General features: G+C 48.1%; 1 protein-coding gene across 3 annotated transcripts in view; it reads left to right on the forward strand.

Annotated features, from left to right (window-relative positions):
- Window positions 1-2,977: 2,977 nt before the first annotated feature.
- OPA3 (outer mitochondrial membrane lipid metabolism regulator OPA3) overlaps window positions 2,978-16,229 on the forward strand; it is a 67,968-nt gene continuing 54,716 nt past the window's right edge. The window contains exon 1 of one of the 3 annotated variants that reach the window (XM_059906114.1): window positions 2,978-3,361. In XM_059906114.1, coding sequence (XP_059762097.1) covers window positions 3,220-3,361 — 142 coding nt within the window. In that variant the 5' untranslated portion in view covers window positions 2,978-3,219. The remainder of the gene's footprint in view (window positions 3,362-16,229) is intronic. The other 2 variants (XM_059906116.1, XM_059906115.1) reach the window with 2 other exon arrangements.

The raw sequence follows: 16,229 nt of genomic DNA on the forward strand, positions 1-16,229 counted from the left end.
AGGAGGATGTAAGGAATGGAATTGAGACAGGCCAGGGACAGGGGCTGATATTATAGAGCTTTGTGAAGCTCTTTGCCTTTTATTCCAAGAGAAATGGGAGCTACAGAGGGGCTCTTAGCAGAGGATTGGGATTTGGCTTAAATGTTAACAGGATTCCCTGGCTGCTGAGTAGGGAACAGAATATGGGAAGTAAGGGCAGAAGCCAGGAGCCCAGGCTGATGGCTGGACCGGGGTCGGGAGGTGGGTGGTGGTGGAGTGGGGAAGGATCGGTGTCAGCTTTGGGATTTATCTTGAAGGAATTCGATGATGGAAGAAGCACAAGGGCTGTGGGATTATGTAACTCAAGCCCATTTGCCCATCCTGGGAAAAGGGTGACCAGGGGACCTGAACTGGAAAGACTTCTGGGAATGATCCCAGGCCCTACTCAAGGGCCGTCACCGAAGAGGCCAAGTGATTAGCCCAGGGTCACGCAGCCGGTGAGTCAACGCTGGGGCCATCCTGGGCTTCCTCTCCCCTCCCTGTCTCTGCCTCTGTTCCCATGCCCCAGAGTGGCCAAGGCTGCTGTCCTGGCTGATGGTGTTCCCCTCCCTCCCCTGGCCCTCAGGGGTCAACCAGGAATGGCTGTCCTTCTAGAACTAGGCTGGAGAGCAGGAGGAAACACACAGCTCTGGACAGGCCTCGCCCCTTCTGATAGGCCATCTCCCTCCCTTCCTCCCCACGGGTGTGTAACAGGCTCCAGGCTCCTGATGAGATGTGAAGATCTCCCTACACACACACACACACACACATGGGCACAAACACACCATTGCCCCAGAAGTTCCCAGAAGAGGTTCCTGGAAACCCTTCTCAGAGAAAGAAAGAGGAGGGAGGAGGGGAGTGAGAAAAAAAATGAACTTAATGAGGAAAATGGTTTTGCAGGAGGAGGGGTGGGTCACTGAGATGCAGGAAGTTGGGTCTTTGGTGTTGTGGGGAAGAGAAAAGAGGGAGGCCTGGGATCTGGGCGGGGAGGTGGGGGCTGGTAGTTTTCCCACTCTGTCTCACTGCTATAAAGCTACTGGGATGGAGATGTAGGGGAACAGAAGCTTTCTGAACACAGTCCCCTCAGGGAATCAGATGAAAGCCTGCACACTACCCCTCCACCAAATGCTCATTCCCATTCATTCAATAAATATTTATTGAGCACCTACTATGTGCCAAACATTGTTCTAGGAGCTGAGGAAACAATAGTGAATTATACACAAAAAAGTCATGTACAAGTTTGGAAGCTTCCTAAACCCATCATGTGGAACCTCAGCACCCCACCCCCACCCCAAGTAGGTCCTTGGGCCCCAGGCTAACACCCCCAGGGATCCAGAGAAGACTCTGGGCTGGGACTCAAGAAACCCCAGCCTCAGTTCCATCCTGATTACCTCTGGAACTCTGGATAAATCCTTGTCATTCTCTGGCTCCAGTTGGTCAGTCAGTAAAATGGGGGGGGGGGTCCCTAGTGGATGATGGACCTTGATGGTCCCAAGCTCCTTCACATCTTTAGCCCAGAAAGGATCCTGGGGAGAAGTTGTTTTTATGGAGTCTTGGCATTCTTAGTAATTTAGAATATCGAGGTTCACACATGTCAGTATCATCATTATTACAGATGGAGAAATGGAAGTCCATCAGGGCCAGGGAAGTGACAAAGGACACTCAGGGAGTCCGAGAGGATGCCAAGTAAAGCCCTGGGTCCCCCAACTCTGTGTCCTGAATGTTTGTTTCCTCCTGTACACAGCTTCTCTGTTCCTTGCACTTCCCCTCTCCCTCTGCCTCTTCGAGAATCTCTCAGTTACCCATCAGCACTCCACCATCCAGGAATTTCTCTCAACCTCTTCTTGACCTTGTTTATATGATTTTGCTCCCTGCTGGGGAAGGGATGACAGTCTGGGACACGTTCTTAAACTCCTTCCTGAGCCAGCTCCCTAGGGACCCTCGCCCCCCAATGGAGGAAGTGGGGCTGCTTGAGAACGGTATAGTTTATTAGCCAAGATGCTGGGCTATAAACCTCTGCTGGCTGAGGGAACTTGTGCCACTCTCCTGGCCCCTCTTTGGGCCTCAGTTTGTCAGTTACTTGGGAAATGGTTGGATTAGCTGCTTCTGGAGATGAAATGCACCCTCATGCTGGAGTTAGCAATAATACTGCTAATACCTGTACGGTAATAAGGGCTGTTTATTGGGTGATTGGCACCATTCTAAGCTCTTAACATAATTCACTATGTTTTTATATTCAAAATTTGCATGCAAGGCTTACAACAACCCAAGAAGGTAAGTGTTCTTTTTCTTTAGTAAATTTATTTATTTATTTACTTATTTTTGGTTTGTGTTGGGTCTTCGTTGCTGCGCAGGGGCTTTCTCTACTTGCGGTGAGCAGGGCTACTCTTCCGTGCGGCGCGCGTTTCTCATTGTGGTGTCTTCTCTTGTGGAGCATGGGCCCTAGAGTGCGCGGGCTTTAGTAATTGTGGCACACGGGCTCAGTAGATGTGGCTCGCAGGGTCTAGAGCGCAGGCTCAGTAGTTGTGGCGCACCGGCTTAGCTGCTCCACGGCTTGTGGGATCTTCCCAGACCAGGGCTTGAAACCCGTATCCCCTGCATTGGCAAGCAGATTCTTAACCACTGCACCACCAGGAAAGTCCCAAGGTGTAAGTGTTCTTATGATTCCCATTTTGTAGATGGGAATACTGATGCCCAGAGAGGTTAAGTCACTCGCCACACACAGCAAGTAAACAGTGGAGCTGGGATCCCAATCCAGGTCTGTATGACTACCTGGACAGTTTCTTACGCCCAGTGAGCGCTCTAAACTGCGGGGGGGAGATGCATTTGGGACTCGTTAGCCCTAATTAGGACTAATTAAGACTCCGCCTTTGGAGAAGCCACCCAGGTATGTGACGTCACGGAGGAGGGCGGTGACGTCAGCCGAAGCGGGCGTGGGGACCCACGCACGCTCCGTGAGCTGCCGTTTAACGGCACCACCCTCTGACAGACTTACTTTCGCCGTATATTTGCATATTCATCGGAACGGACGCCGGAGCGTCCGCGTTGACGTGGTGTCGTCACAGAGCGCCCCTGCAGTTCCCAACGGGGCGTACGCACGTACGTAGGCACGCACAGCGACGAGCGGGCGGGGGAGGAGAGAGAGAGCGGAGGCGCCCCTCCCAGTAAGCAAGGTTGCGCCTGCCCCTTGCAAGCGCCAAGATGGTGGTGGGCGCGTTCCCTATGGCGAAGCTGCTATACCTGGGCATCCGGCAGGTCAGCAAGCCGCTTGCCAACCGCATTAAGGAGGCCGCCCGCCGAAGCGAGTTCTTCAAGACCTATATCTGCCTCCCGCCAGCTCAGCGTGAGTCTGACCCCACGTCCCTCCAACCTTCCCATTCTCTAACCCCTTTCAGGTGGTTGCTCAGGGGATGGACTTCTGTTCACGACCAATCACAGCCCGAACCGGCAAAGTCTTGCAGCCAGTAGGGAGGGTCCCTGGGAGAGGGGCATGCGGGTAGCCCAATAGTAAGAAAGGGCATGGGGTTAAGGGCGGGGCAGGGCGACCGCGCTTGAGTTGGGAATACTAGCCAATAGAGGAAAAGAGCGCGTGGAGACTGACGTCTAGACGGACCAATAATGTGGGGAATGGGAGTGATTTGGGCGGGGCATTCCAGGGCTGAGAGGAGCCGGGGTAGACCGGAGCTCTGGTCATTTGACCAAATGGGGTTATTTGCCAGGCCATCCTTGGGAGGGTTCGCTCTGAAGACTCCACCTCGTGCCTCAGTTTCCCTCCCGTCCTGGGAGTTGAGAGGTGCTTATATATCATCCGTTTAGGACCTTGGTTTGCCCCAGTTGTACTCCGGGAAATAGGCCTGGGTAGAGGCGTGGCTCGGGGCGAAGTCTGGGGTCTGGGTGCGTGACCTGGGAATCTGGCTAAAGGAGTAATTTTAACTAGAGTGAACATTTGTCCATCTATTCATTAATCCACTCATACTCCGTATTTGTTCGTCCATTCATTCAGTAGCCAGACCGTGCTGGCTTTTTCTGGGCTGGGAGACACATTTATGACCCACCATTGTCACCCCAGAGTGGTCAGGACGGTGTGAACTCCAGAGCTCAGAAAGACCTCCTGACCCGGGGGCGTGGGGTCGGGAAGGCTGTCTAGACGAGGGCTGCCTGAGCTGAGATCTGAAGGGCATAGTAAACATTAAAAATATGAGCTACTGTCAAAAGACGATCTATGTGCTCTGGGCCTGTGGGAGCACAAAGTATGGAAATTTAACGTAATTTGCTGGGTCAGGGAACCACCAGTAATCCATCTGTTACTTCATTTAGTTCGTGTTTACTGAGCGTCTGCTTTGTACCTGGCCTTGTGCTGGGCAGTGATGGTGAAACAGCAGGAATCAAGCTAGCCCCAGTCCCTGCCCGCAAGGAACTCACAGTCGGGTGGGGACAGACCCATCCTTCAAGGTGACGACCCAGAGTGAGCAGAGCTTGCATGGGGGAGCCCACTGGATGCCTGACCTGACATGGGGTTCAGGGAAGGCTTCCTGGCAGAGGAGACCTCTGGGCTGGGAACTGAAGGGTGAGGAGAGTCTCACCAGACAACACGGGGACAGGGATGACGTTGAGGGAGAGGGAGGAGCATGCGCAAAGGCCAGATGGTCACAGGGACCACACTTTTTTTCCTTATAAGTTTGGATGCTTAAAATTTGCTTTCCAGGGCTTGGAATTCTTGGTCTTCTGGTGTTTGGTCGGTCCTCTGCCAGAGTTGCAAATCTTAGAACGGAGAAGTGTTGGATTGCAGTTACTGAAGTGCTTTCATATAAGCTCTCTCATTTGACCCTCACACTCTTTTTTTGTCAGGGAAGGGAAATGACTTCCCCCAGTTTATAGAAGAGAAAACTGAAGCCTTGAGAGCGGAGGGGAATTGCTGAGGTCACACGTGGAGTTAGTGCCAGAGGCAGGACTTAAATCCTGCCTTCTGGATTCCCAGAGCTGGTTCCTGTTTCCTGCCACTGTCTTTCTCCCAAGTACTGTGATGTGTCTTAGCGTTGTGGTTTAGAAAGTGGCTGCTTGAGTCAGACTGACATGGGTTCCAATCTGGCACACACACACACACACACACCCTGCCCCCTTCTCAGCCAGGTGATTTTGGGCAGGTCACTAACCCCTCTGAGCTTCAGTTTCCTCCTCGGTACAGTGAGTATTATATAATAGTGGCATTTAATGGGCACTCACTTTGTGCCAGGCAGTCTGCTGAGAACTTCACAGCATTAAATCGTCACCAATTATTATGACGTAGGCACTGTTATTACTCCTGTTTTGTGTATATGCTATATATGCATTTATGCTATAGATAATACTTACCTCATCATGTTGTTGTGAGGAGTAATGGATGTAAAGTGTTAGGTCAGTGCACGGCACTGGGTTGTGGCTATTGTGTAGATGTGATGGATACAACTGAGAAGAAAAAGCAAAAAATTTTGTCTTCAGGGGACCTTGCGTTCTCGGCGTGGGGGGAAGCCAGACAATAAAGAAAACAGTTAAAATGTAAAGTTTATTAGATAGCACTAATTGCTTTGGAGCAAACATCAGGGATGCAGAAGGAGGAGTATCTGGGGGACGGTTGTGAAGTTTAGATAGGATTACCAGGGAGACCTCACTGGAAATATGAGGAGAGGAGGGAGCAAGCAGTGCGGGCATCTGGGGGAGGAGCTTTCTAGCCCAAAGTTTCCACAGGTACGAAGACCCTGAGGTGAGTGTGCTCCTGGCATGTTTGATGAACATCGAGGAAGCCAGTGTGGCTGAACAGTGAGACTGAGTGGAGACTGAGGGCCGAGAAGGTGGTGGGAAGGGGGCAGATCGTGCAGGGCCTGTGGGCCACCACAAATGCTTTGGCTTTACTCTGAGTGGATGGGACTCACTGGAGGGTCTGAGCAGAGGAGGGATGGGATCTGAGTTCGATTTTAATAGGATCCTTTTAGCAATCATAGGGTGAGCGCAGATGCAGGGAAGACATGACTACAGTAGTCCAGGTGGGAGGTGAGTGGGGAGGAGGGGTCAGATCCCGGAGACAATTTTTTCCCCAACTACTTCTTTTTAAAATTTCAAACCCTGAGAAAAGTTGAAAGAAAGAATGGTATGGTCATCAGGTATATGCCCTTCAACACCTAGTTCGTCTCTTATTAGTCTTCAGCAGATTTGCTTTGTCTTCACCACCATATATGTATGTGTGTATGAATGTATACACACAATCTTTTTTTTTTTCTGAACAATTTGAAAATAAGTTTTGGACATGCTTCTCAACTCCTAAATACTTCAGCCTGTATCTTCTAAGAACGAAGGCATTCTATATGACACAGAACCAATGTCACACCTGAGAAATTTAACATTGATAACAATAATATTGATGACAATATTGTTTAATATACTGCTTATATTTAATATATAACTCATATTTCTGGTCCCCAAAATGTCCTTTTAGCTGTTTATTATTATTATTTTTAACCTAGGGTCAGCTCAAGGATCATGCACTGCATTTGATAATCATGCCTCTTTAGTGTCCTTTAATCTGCAGCAGGCTGGGCAATCTGGCTCACTGCCTGTCTTTGTAAATAAAGTTTTATTGGAACACAGCCCTGCCCATTTGTTGTACATTGTCTGTGGATGCAGAGTTGGGTTTCTATGGCCCACAAATCTAAAATATTTGCTCTGTAGCCCGTAACAGAAAAAGTTTGCTGGCCCTCCTCTATAACAGTATCCTTGTCCTTTCTTGTGACATTGACATTGGAAAGGGTCCAAGCCAGTTGTCCCATAGTGTCCCGCAATCTGGGGTTTTCTGATTGCTTCCTCTGATTTGATTCACGTTGAGCATATTTGGCAGGAACACCACAGAACACCTAAGGACATCACCTCAGGGGGCTCCTGATGTCTGTTTGTTCCGTCATTTGTGGCGGTAACTTGGATCCCTTGGTTAAGGTGGTGACTGCTAAAAGAACCTTTCCTTTTCCCCTTAGTAATGAATAAGCAGTAGATTTGTTTGAAAGGTAGTGGCGGCAGGATTTCCTGTGGATTGGGTGTGACAGGCAGACTGGAGGAGGGGCAGGCTGGACAGAAAGTACCAGGAGCTCAGTGGGGGACAGGTTTGGTTGGAGATGCTTTTCAACGTTGGTATGCCCTGACTTCTCATATTCACACTTTTTATTTTTAATTAATTTACTTATTTAAAATTTTTTATTTTATTTTTGGCTGCGTTGGGTCTTTGTTGCTGTGCGCGGGCTTTCTCTAGTTGGGGTGAGCGGGGGCTACTCTTCGTTGTGGTGCACGGGCTTCTCATTGCGGTGGCTTCTCTTGTTGCGGAGCATGGGCTCTAGGCACGCGGGCTTCAGTAGTTGTGGCACGTGGGATCAGTAGTTGTGGCTCATGGGCTCTAGAGCGCAGGCTCAGTAGTTGTGTTCCTCCGCAGCATGTGGGATCTTCCTGGACCAGGGCTCGAACCCATGTCCCTTGCATTGGCAGGCAGATTCTTAACCACTGTGCCACCAGGGAAGTCCCTGGCTAAGGTTCTTTTGACATAGTAGGGTAGGCCTAGCTGTTGGTCTCCTCACAATAGGGGCCGGAGAGGTAGGTGTTTCTGCCTGAGAAAGAACAGTAAATGCAAGAAGCATAAATCATCGATGATGCGCTGTGTTGGGGAGACAAAGATCTTTTTCAACAAAGATTTCTGGGGGAGAGAAAATAAAAGAGGTTGGTGATGCCAGGAAGGTTGGGGCCACTCATGCAAAGTGCACCGCGGATGCTGCCCGGGGAACTGTGGGAGGTCTCTGGGCAGTGGGAAAATTCCAGTTGGTTTCCGCTTATTCCTTTGGAGAACACTGGTCCTTTTTCCAGTTTGCTACTCTGGTAGGCAGAATAATGGCCCCCCAAAGATGCCCACATCTTAATCCCAGGAACCTGTTGAATGCATTGCCTTACACAACAAAGGGGACGTTACAGATGTGATTGACTCAGGTATTTGGTGATTGGGAGAGTAGCCTGGATTATGCAGGTGGGCCCAGTGTAATCACAAGGGTCCTTACAGGTGAAAGAGGGCGACAGGAAAGGGACCGATTTGAAGATGCTACCCTGCTGGCCTTGAAGATAGAGAAGGGACCGTGAGCTCAGGAATGCAGGCGGCCTCTAGAAGCTGGAAAAGGCAAGGAAACAAATTCTCCCCTAGAGCCTAGAGCCTGCAGAAAGGAACTCTCGCCTGCTGACACCTAGAGTTTAGCCTAGTGAGAACCGTTTTGGACTCCTGACCTCTGGAACTGTAGAGAATAACTGTGTGTTGTTTTAAGCCAGTGCATTTGTGGTCATTTATTACAGAGGCAATAGGAAACTAACATGCCACACAATTCATTCAGGCTGCTGGGATAATTTTTTCAGAAGAGTTTAGCTCTGTGGTCATTCTTACAAGTTTTGGCTTTGGAGTTGGTTTCAGTTTTCTTTTGCTACAAAGCAATCTGACCTACAGTTTAAGGACTTTACACAGTGACCGTTTTATTTTTCTCTCACAGTTTCGTGGCTTGACTGGGCTAGCTGGGCAGTTCCTCTGCCAATCTTGCTTGGTAGTCTCTCAGGGGGTTTCAGTCAGAGGGCGGCTGGGCCTGGAGTCATCAGGAGGCTCTACTGGGATCTTGGAATGGCCAGTTCCTTCTCTCCGTCTCAGTGTTGTCTCAGGACCTCTGTTCTCCACGTGGTCTCGCCTCTCATGGTCACTCAGGGCCCCCAGGAGCTAGATTTCCATGAGGGAAGAAGCAGAAGCTGCAGGCCATTTCAGGGCAGGGCCTGGATCCACACAGCGTCACTTCCAGCACACGCTATCGGTCCAAGCAGCTCTGGCACAGACCAGAGTGAGTGTGAGAGGGGACCGCACAGGGCGTGATGCGGACAGTCACCAAAGGCAGTTTGCCACAGAGTAGACACTCTTGGCTTGGCATCTTGGAGCCACTAATGAGCTGTGTGACTTTGGGCAAGCAGCTTGACCTCTCTGAGACTCCAAGTCCATGTTTATCAAATGAGGGTGATGATAGAACTCACCTCCCAGGATTCTTGTGGGGGTCCAAGAGCCAGTGGATATCAAGGCCTGGCCCAGAGCATGTGTATCTGGTCGTTAGTGCTGGCTGTGATAATCTGTTCTTAGCATATGTGGGCATTACTGTCCAGTAATATGTGGGCTGAAAACCCTGCTTCCAGATAACGCTTCCTGCACTCAACTTTCTGCTTTGCCATTTGCTGTGCGTCCCGCACAAGTCACCCCGCCTTTCTGTACCTCGGTTTCCTCCTCTGCACAGTATAGCACTCACCTCATAGGTCTGATGGGAGGATCTGTTGCGTGTGTGAATACCCTCAGCGCAGGCCTGGCATGTTCCAAGTTCAGTGACTTAAAGTGAACTCAGTAACTTAGTGGGGCGGAGTGGTCAAGAACCCGGCCTCTGGAGCTGAGCTGCCTACATGTGAATCCCTCTGCCATTTTCTATGTGGCCCCGGGGCAGTGTTTTTTTTTTTAATTAATTAATTTATTTTTGGCTGCATTGGGTCTTTGTTGCTGTGTGCAGGCTTTTCTCTAGTTGCGGCGAGCGAGGGCTACTCTTCGTTGTGGTGCACAGGCTTCTCATTGCGGTGGCTTCTGTTGTTGCGGAGCACGGACTCTAGGCGCGCGGGCCTCAGTAGCTGTGGCACGTGGGCTCCAGTAGTTGTGGCTCGCGGGCTGTAGAGCACAGGCTCAGTAGTTGCAGTGGTTGTGGTGCACAGGCTTAGTTGCTCCGCGGCATGTGGGATCTTCCTGGACCAGGGCTCGAACCCGTGTCCCCTGCATTGGCAGGAGGATTCTTAACCACTGCGCCACCAGGGAAGTCCCTTCTGGGGCAAGTTATTTAACTTCTCTGGTTAAATTGTATCTGTAAATTATATCACTATAACTCATATTCCATGAGTTAATATATCCATAAAGCATTAAACAGTGCCTGGCTCTTAAGTGCTGCATAATTGTTTGTTGAATGTATAGAGATGTCAGGCACCATTATTATTTTGATCATCATCGTCATCTTAACACTAAACTTTCTAGTGCATTCCTCCTCTGGTGGCCTGTTGCAACCAAGCAGTCAGTACTTCAGGCCTCTAGGTGGCGTTGGTCCCTCTTCCTCAGTCAGACCTCACAGGCTTGCCCCTAGCAGAAGGGTCTGGGCTCTCCCATGAACATTTCTAACTAGCACGGGGCAATTATTATGTTTGGTCAGAAGCTGGGATTGGAGTAAAGAAAAGTGAGAAAGTCAAACAGAGAGAGGGCAGTGTGGCTGAGTAGAGAGCCTCCTGTGACCTAATGCTTCCTAAAATATTTAAAGCATCCTTTGAAATGAATGGTTGTACCTGCAATGAAGAAAAGGGACTTCTCCCAGAGCAAGGAGAAAGCAAGAGCAAAGAGCCGCGGAGGGGAGGGAGCACTGAAGCCTCCTGATTGTCTGGGGACATTGACAGATTCACATGGCCTCGGGGACAGAGGCTGTGCTTTGGGAAAGTTGGACAGAGGACCGCCTTGTGAACAGCCAGGTCCTGGGGAAGGTACCCCTCAGGGGAAGTGTGAACTAAAACAAATCTCATCCTGCAAAGGCACACAGCCTTACATCTAGGTAGAGCTTGAAAAAGTTTTCCTCTGAGAATTGACTGTCCCTCATGTGGGTTTGAGGCTTAAATTATACTCTTTGAAAGGTCCTGGAAACAGTAGGCTGAGAATGAACCCGGATCTGTGTGCCCCTAAGTACCTGGCCAGGACAAACATAAACCCTCCCGGGAGGAGCCCCACCCTCTGCCTGAGCCTTGGAGAATTCCTTCAAGTAGAGTTCTGGCACGCATGAGCTCATGATAAAAAAATTATGTGCCGTACAGAGAAGCAGGCACCATGATCGAGAGTCAGCAGACACAAAATACAGCAGGTCAAGACCCGCAAACATTGTGGATGTGGGAATGATCAGATATGGATATAAAATAGCTCTGTTTATATATGAAAAGGATAAAATAGGACAGATATAAAAACACGAATGAGTACAATCAAAAATCACCAGGAAGTTGGAAAAAGAGCTAAATAGAACTTCGAGAAGTGACAGATACAACAACTGAAGTTCAGAGCTCAACAGAACTAAAGAAACACCAGACTAAATATAGCTGCTAAGAGGATTGGTGAGCTGAAAGGTAGATGCCCTGAAGGGAAAAATGTGAGCTTTGTGGCCTGCTCCCCTCAGCTGCCCAGGATCCTGATTGGATCCACCTGGGGAAGGAAGGGCTGGACACTTTATTTTTTTATCTATTTTTTTATTTTTTTGGCTATGCCACGCAACATGAAGGATCTTCCCAAACCAGGGATCAAACCCCTGCCCCCTGTGTTGGGAGCATGGAGTCTTAACAACTGGACCGCCAGGGAAGTCAGGGACTTTTTTTTTTTTTTTTTTTTTTTAATTTATTCGGCTGCGTTGGGTCTTAGTTGTGGCCTGTGGGCTCTTCATTGGGGCGCACGGGCTTCTCTCTAGTTGTGCTTTGCGGGCTCCAGAGTGCACGGGCTTAGTTGTCCCGTGGCATGTGGGATCTTAGTTCCCTGACCAGGAATAGAACCCGTGTCCCCTGCATTGGAAGGCGGATTCTTAACCACTGGACCACCCGGGAAGTCCCCATTTTTATTTTCAGTATTCTCCAGACAGGATCCACGTGTGCATGAGCGCTTGAAAACCACTTCCCTGGAGTCTATTTATAATCTCCAGAGCACCACATCAGTTATGTTACATGACAGCGGGCTGCTGTTGGTGACCTCCAAACAGTTTTATTATGCTCTCCTATTAAGGAAACATTCTGACAATTCTCCCCTAGTATGAATGTATGTGTGTGTGTAATATGAATGTGTATACATAGTTATTTAGGAGTCATGAATAGTACTGGCATATATTACTGTGAATATATTATGTGCATTTAAAAACATTCAAAAATTGGAAGGGATGAAATTAATATTTTATTTTTCGAAATTAATATTTTAATAATAAAATTTTTATTTTATGTATTCATAGCCCTCCAAATATTTTTGCTCTCACTAAAAATATTTTCTTATACAGGCATTGTTAATGCATTTGGAAACTCTCAGTGTAACCATCTTTGAGAGTCGTTTTGACATTCTTTGTGCACAGCTGTCACAGCTGGCAAAGTCCTAACTGAGCTACAGACCAAATGAGAGAAGCGTGCCGTCAGCTGAATTTAATCCCCCTGCTCAGGTTTCATTCCCACCCTTTATATGCAGAGGCGTTTGTTGGAATTTTCTCATGCTGGCCTTGTTAAATCTTCAGTCCTTGGTTTCTGAGCAGGACTCTTTAAGAAGCCCCGGTGTGAGGACTTGATTTGCAACCTGAGAATGTCCCCAGGAATCAATTTGCCCAGGCTGCAATGCGCTGAATGGACAGGAGAGGGCGCCCGTGTCAGTCCTTTAGCCTTTAGGTCCAGCGCCTGAGGATGCTGGCACCTGCGGCTGAGGGGCGCTAGAGGGCTTCTCTGTAGTCCATCTGGGTGTGTCTCTGTATGCCTAGTAAAGCTTAATTTCTTCTCCTTCTTTTCCTCCTCTCCTTACTTTCTCCTCTTCCTCTTCTTTCCCTTCTCTTCTCTTTCTTCAAACCAAACATAACCGGAAGTGGATATTTTCTTCCTATGCTCCAGAGAAACACCTTGTTCACCCCTCTTTGTTCACCTGTCCTGGAGACTCCTTGGTCTACCCCAGTGTTCTCCGCCTCCCAGGATGTGCTTCTGTCTCTAGGGTCTTACCGCTTGTTTCTAACTTCTTGGTTCCTCCTTTGTTCCTGCTGCCCTGGCTCCAGCTGACCCCACCTCAGACCCCTAAGCCTCCACATAGCTGGTGATTTCTTCAGAGCCCCCCACTCCCCCTCTTTCCTCAGTGATCTTCCAGCTTCCAGACCCACCTCGGTCCTGCCTTTGATGAGCACACAGCCACAGCAGCTACCTTCTACTGAAGGCCTAGTGTGTGCTGAATTCTGTGCTGCGTGTGTTGCCATTTTTATCTCTTTTCTTTTTAAAATTGAATCAAATTTTTATTTTACTTTGGGATTTTAGGGGTTTTTTCCTCTGAAGTTTTTCGGGGGGACTTACTAAATTTACAAAAGTAATATATGCTTATCGTGAAAGAAAGAACAAGACACAAATCAGTTTATGCTCATCTGTGATTAATCGAAAACCCAGCCAATAAATCTTAACCAAATCTTAAGTCTAAGAGATGTTTATTGTTGGTGGAGGAAGGTGGCTTTGTGGTTGTTTGGTGGCTTGGTGATGTTATTAGGGACCTGAGGACTCTTTCTGTCTCTACCATCTTGGTGTTCAGGCAGTAACTCCCCTCAAGGCCTCAAAGAGGCTACTGGAGCTCCAGGCATCGTACCTTTATACTGCACTGTCCAAAGGGAGAAAGTGTGTGTGTGTGTGTGTGTGTGTGTGCGCGCGCATGCGTTTATATGTGGGACGGGGGTTCTAGGGAAATGAGAGAAAGCTCTTCAAGGAGAAAAATATTCTCCCAGAAGCCCCCAGGAGACTCCCCTCACTGCTAATTGGCCAGAATTTAGTTACATACCATCCCTTGCTATATGGGAGGGCAGGGTGGTGAATGAATATAGCTTCTAGACTAATGGCAGGAGAGGATGGAGTTAATAAGACAGTACAGAATGATATAAAGTAGTATTAATAGTAATGAGCACTAAGGTTGTTGTAGTCCTTCTGTATATTAATTTATTCTCCCCACACCCCGTGAGGTAGATTGCCATCACTAACATACTTAAACAGATGAAGAAACTCAGCAGAGCTGCTAAGTAACCTGCCTGAGGGCACACAGGTGCTGAGTGGTAGACCCAGGACCAGATTGTCTAGTTTCAGTTTGCACTCACCGTGCTCAACCCCATTCCCAGTCTCTGCAGGCAGCCATGCTGAATCTCCCGCTAGACAGTTAATTCACGTACAGGCCTTGAATGCACCAACATCCCTGCCAGCCAGGGATTATGATCCCCATTTTGAAAAAGAGGAAGTGGAGGTGCAGAGAGGTTGAGAAGCTTCCCCGAGCTCACACAGCATGTAAGTAGCAGGGCCAGAACCTGAATCCAGGAACACCCGACTCTAGAGCGCACTAAGCTCTTAGCCTCGTTAGCTGCTTCCCTTGTGCCTCTTTTTTTTTTTTAATTTATACTGGATGTTTATTTATTTATTTATTGGAGTATAGTCACTTCACAATGTTGTGTTTGTTTCTACTCTACAGCAAAGTGAATCAGCTATACGTATACATATATCCCCTCTTTTTTGGATTTCCTTCCCATTTAGGTCACTGCAGAGCATTGAGTAGAGTTCCCTGTGCTATACAGTAGGTTCTCATGAGTTATCTATTTTATACATAATATCAATAGTGTATATATGTCAATTCCCATCTCCCAATTCATCCCACCCCCCTTTCCCCCTTGGTATCCATATGTTTGTTCTCTACATCTGTGTCTCTATTTCCACTTTGCCTCGGAGCAACTAAGCCCATGCGCCACAACTGCTGAGCCTGTGCTCTAGAGCCCACGAGCCACAACTACTGAGCTCACGAGCCACAACTACTGAAGCTCGCACGCCTAGAGCCCATGCTCCTCTACAAGAGAAGCCACTGCAACGAGAAGCCCGTGCACTGCAACGAAGAGTAGCCCCTGTTCATCGCAACTAGAGAAAGCCCACACACAGCAACGAAGACCCAACACAGCCAAAAATAAATAAATAAATTTATTAAAAAAAAGAAAAAAGAAAGTAAATATATTACATGTTAGGTGGTACTAAGGGAAAAATGAAACAGGGAAGAAGAAGGATTAGGTGTAATGGGAGAAGGTATTTGCTCTATTAGAGTGGGTTTAGGAAGCCCTCCCTGAGGAGGTGATTACAGAGACTTGAGTAAAATGACGAAGTATGGATGTTTGGAGAGTAGTGTTTCAGGCATAAGGTACAGTAAGTGCAAAGGCCCTGAGGCTAGAGCATGCCTGCTGGGTTCCAGGAACAGTGAGGAGGCCTGTGTGGCTGGGGCAGAGGGTGATGGGAAGAGTAGGAGGGCAGAGGTTAGAAAGGAGGCCACCAAAGGTCACTCCTCAGATACCCTCCAGAGGTGTTCTGTGCATAATCAGGTGTACTGTATGCATATGTGTAACTCACATAAAAGGTTGTGTACTGTTCACCTCGTTTTGTGCCCTATTTTTTTCCTCTTTAACTACATAACCTTGAAAATTCATCCCACATTCTTTTTTATAGCACTTGGTACTTAGTGTGGTCGTACCAGGCCCCTGTTGGTGGACATTTAGGTTATTCTGGGTTATGCTCTCCCAAAGAATGCTGCCTTCAGTATTCCAGTCTATGTGGCACTTGGCAGGCAGCCTTCATGCTGTTGTATGTGAATTCACCCCAACTCCCCGCACTCCTGCAAGGAGAGTTTTAAGGGAATCCTTTCTAGAGCTCTAGCTTCACCTGACTTGCCTGAGGAATCTGCTGGGTTTCCTCCCTCCCTCCCTCCGTCCCTCCCTTCTTTCCTTCCTTCCTTCCCTCCCTTTCCGATGGCTCTGATCCCAAGAAAAGAAATTATGGGAGACAGTTACAGAAAGATAGAGAAGATGAAAAGGCAGAGGGCTATGTACCAGATGAAGGAACAAGAAAAAACCCCAGAAAAACAACTAAATGAAGTGGAGATAGGCAACCTTCCAGAAAAAGAATTCAGAATAATGATAGTGAAGATGATCCAGGACCTTGGAATAAGAATGGAGGCAAAGATTGAGAAGATGCAAGAAATGATTAACAAAGACCTAGAAGAATTAAAGAACAAACAAACAGAGATGACCAATACAATAACTGAAATGAAAACTACACTAGAAGGAATCAATAGCAGAATAACTGAGGCAGAAGAACGGATAAGTGACCTGGAAGACAGAATGATGGAATTCACTGCTGCGGAACAGACTAAAGAAAAAAGAATGAAAAGAAATGAAGACAGCCTAAGAGACCTCTGGGATAACATTAAACGCAACAACATTCGCATTATAGGGGTCCCAGAAGGAGAAGAGAGAGAGAAAGGACCAGAGAAAATATTTGAAGAGATTATAGTCGAAAACTTCCCTAACATGGGAAAGGAAATAGCCACCCAAGTCCAGGAA

This window comes from Balaenoptera ricei, chromosome 19 (assembly GCF_028023285.1).
Source record: "Balaenoptera ricei isolate mBalRic1 chromosome 19, mBalRic1.hap2, whole genome shotgun sequence".
In the NCBI taxonomy this organism is placed as follows: Eukaryota; Metazoa; Chordata; class Mammalia; order Artiodactyla; family Balaenopteridae; genus Balaenoptera; species Balaenoptera ricei.